The sequence below is a fragment of the Syzygium oleosum genome, unplaced genomic scaffold (genome assembly GCF_021117445.2).
Source record: "Syzygium oleosum isolate NSW1041296 unplaced genomic scaffold, Sole_v2.1 Sole_v2.05, whole genome shotgun sequence".
In the NCBI taxonomy this organism is placed as follows: domain Eukaryota; kingdom Viridiplantae; phylum Streptophyta; class Magnoliopsida; order Myrtales; family Myrtaceae; genus Syzygium; species Syzygium oleosum.
In genome coordinates this window covers 4684418-4687584 of record NW_026607489.1, presented here as the reverse complement: position 1 = coordinate 4687584, position 3167 = coordinate 4684418, and the positions used below count along the sequence as shown (strand labels likewise).

At 41.1% G+C, this 3167-nt stretch overlaps 1 protein-coding gene across 1 annotated transcript; it reads right to left on the bottom strand.

Annotated features, from left to right (window-relative positions):
* Positions 1-394: 394 nt before the first annotated feature.
* Positions 395-2331, bottom strand: LOC115685644 (LIM domain-containing protein WLIM1). Its single transcript, XM_030610727.2, has 5 exons — positions 2044-2331; positions 1329-1425; positions 1189-1232; positions 1009-1098; positions 395-851 (listed from the first exon to the last, which is right to left on the bottom strand). The coding sequence occupies exons 1-5, from the start codon at positions 2176-2178 to the stop codon at positions 651-653; spliced, it is 567 nt and encodes a 188-aa protein (XP_030466587.1). The 5' UTR covers positions 2179-2331; the 3' UTR covers positions 395-650.
* Between the last annotated feature and the right edge of the window lie 836 nt (positions 2332-3167).

Below are 3167 nucleotides of genomic sequence, written 5' to 3'. Positions count from 1 at the left end.
TACATTTCTATGGATATTGTTTGACTAACTCTTACGAGTCATGAATGAAATTAGGCCTTGGGTTTAAGCCCGTCAAACGGATGGCTCGGATCGAAAATGGTCTTATTCAAATAGATTCATTTAACCCGTTTTGACACATCACATACCCGACCCATGCATGGATATTTGGTGTTTCTAGTCGAACCTAATCCAGCAAGGCCCTTTTGTTTCGAATCACAGGGAGATCGGTCATGAGATCTTTTTCAAACCTCGAACTAAATCATGCTATTTTTCGTTAAGAATTTGCACGTCGAATTCACAACCATAATAAATCAAGATTCACCAAGGACACTGACAAAAGTGTGTCGAATGAGTGAAAAATGGGGATGCAAGACACACATGCTAGACAAGGCTTAAAAGAAAGCAAGCTCGAGGTTTCACAAGTCAAGAAGCAAGCACCACTTATTCTACGCTTACAACCAACCTGAGGAATCATCTGCAATCGCAAAACAGAAGCCAAACTGAACCAATCAAGGCTCACACATCTCAAATTTTAGAAGATAGACATATAGTCTCTAGTAGCATAATAAGTTTTTTGACCGGCCTGAAATCCGATGGCCACGAAGCATAGTGACAGCTCAAGTAACAAGGTAGTGCAAGATCAAAGTGTTTTATGATTCAGAAGCCACTGCTTCCTTCTCATGGTCACCCTCGAGTTGGCTGAGATTGCCCTTCTCCTTGATGAGTTGAGTGTGGTGGTGCCTGCAGTAGAGTTTCCCCTCGTGCGCGATGTAGTTAGATGGGCTGATCACACACCCCCCGTGGGTGCATTTGAAGCAGCTCTTGTGGTACGGAGTCCCATTAACCGTCACCTGTATGCACATCGATGAATATGGTTGTACTAAAGTTGCAATTTTGGTGTCATCAAACTAGTCCAATGTGAAATTTTGTCACCTCGAATGAAGCAGCCTTTGGACTAAGCCATGTTCTTGCATCACAAGTTCTATATATAGACCAGCAAATCTTTACCTTTTCGGTCGGGTAGACGGTGCTCTTACAGCCTACACATTTGTCTCTCGTTCCCCCGAACATACTGGAGACTTTGGTCGCTGCAGGCCTCTGTTCAAAGAAGATTTATTCAGCAGAACAATGACTGATTTAGTCGAACAGTCAAACTTTCAGGCAAGACCACAGTAGCAGTGAAATTACCTCTCCATCAATGGGTTTCTCTGGCTTTGCAATCTTGGGGGTTCCTACGAGGACATTTTGTGGTAAAGGAAGGATCAGTGTGATCCTTTTTACCAGAGCAGAAACAAAATAGTGGACGACTCATGTGCTTCAATTTTTACCTTCAAAGCTTTTTTCGAGACTGCCTGTTCTCTTGAAGAGCTGATCGAAATGCGGCCGGCAGTACAAGACTCCTTCTAATGAATTGTAGTTCCCAAGCTGCATATGAAATGTGCTTTAGCTAGTTTTCGACAGTCTATATTTAATCCTCTGATTACCGATTAAGTGTAGCTATCTGTTTCCTGAAAAAGTCCCCTCTTATAATGATCATGATTTTTGGCAATAAATTATGCGTGACCTCGGCTGCTTAGCGGGTCATGACAAATCATCATAACTCGCATGCACGGATGATCAGTTATAAAGCTTATTTAATGAGTTTGATCGAATCTTATTGGGGCTGATCTTGAGGTTCAACAAAAATGCTGGCTAATTTGGTCCCACCCCACATATTTCTGTAAACTGAAGAGAACCCCAAGCGAATTTCATTCAGGATGTCATCATCCTGTTAATGACTCCATGAAGAAGAGCACAAATCAAAGTTAGATGTAGCAATGAAATAATCATCTTTTGCCTACACCATCAAATTGTTGAATCGATTCAAGAGCTGAGTGGACTAGTCTGTATTGTGATCTACAGAAATGCAACTCTTTTGGAGCTCTAAAATGAGGAATGTATCAAACTTACATCTGATCAGGTGTTAATTAACGAGAAAGCCTTGAGATCTAACAATTTTTATGTCAACAACAAATTGTTATGAGTGGCTGTAACATGACATACCTTGAGAGTCCCTTTGCAATGGTGGCATCTGAAGCAGGCCTTGTGGTAGATTCTATTGTCAGCCGTGAGCTTGTCCACCAGATAGACCGTCTTCTCACAGGCCATGCACTTCTGGGTTGTTCCTGCAAATGCCATTCTCTCTCTCTCTCTCTCTCTCTCTCTCTCTCTCTCTCTCTCTCTCTGTAAGTGTAAGGAGAAGGAGAAAGGGGAGTGAAGGATAAGAAAGGGAAGCAAAAAACAAGTGTTGGTTGGAAAGTTGATGATTAAAGTGGTGGCATTGGACAATCATTTTGGGTGAAGGGTCTAACTAAACCTTTCATGACATGTTTTACCTTTTCCCCCATCTTCTAAGTTAGACAACGACTGGACACAAGATGGGCAACATGAAGTTTGAGTTGAGTAAGAATTAGAGAAAAACAATTTGGCCACTCTCTTTTTTACCCATCACATCTTCTTAGTCATCTGTTTTAACTAACATTCTTTCCGGGACGAAGAAGCGATAATAATGGCGAGAAATTTCGAAAAACCAAAAGTCGAACTTCTCAGGAAACTCGTTAGTAAATTTCATCACAGATTACTGTAAGCAAACTGAAGTAGCCTTGGTTACTATTATCAACTTTTTGAAGGACACTATGCTTTTAGCTGCATATTAGAAAAATATCTGCAGATACGACCCTAGCAAAGGGGCTTCTGTGAGTTGGCCGAATGATTGTCCATCAAAAGCTCCCCCATCATGTCGCTTTGCACACACGTTCTTCAACTTTTACTTTCCTCTCTCTCACATCACATTATTTTTCTTGTTCTTTTTTTGCCTGAGGGCTCGAATCCCATCCACGATCCTTGTTTCCTGAAAATTTTTCTATCGAAGAATAATTTTCTTACTTTTTGGCATTTGAACGGTTTAGAAAAATCAGTTAACATAAATCTTTTCATAATTAATGAAAAGTCTATGTTTAAATTCAAGAAAATAATTTCATCTTTAAAATAAGAAATTATTTTCCAAAGTAAATCTTGGAACTGGGGCACGAGACCCCAACATCCATGCTTGGGTCCTCGGTGGTTGGGCTCGGGTTTATAGAGACTTGGCCCGAGACTCCGGTGCTTGTGTTAGGGCCTCTGGCGGC

Coding starts and splice junctions, on each gene's coding strand:
- LOC115685644 (XM_030610727.2), bottom strand. CDS start 2,178: ATGGCATTTGCAGGAACAACCCAGAAGTGCATGGCCTGTGAGAAGACG. Junction 1,099..1,188: donor AGAAACCCATTGATGGAGAG/GTAATTTCACTG, acceptor TTCTTTGAACAG/AGGCCTGCAGCGACCAAAGT. Junction 852..1,008: donor CCGTCTACCCGACCGAAAAG/GTAAAGATTTGC, acceptor ATGTGCATACAG/GTGACGGTTAATGGGACTCC.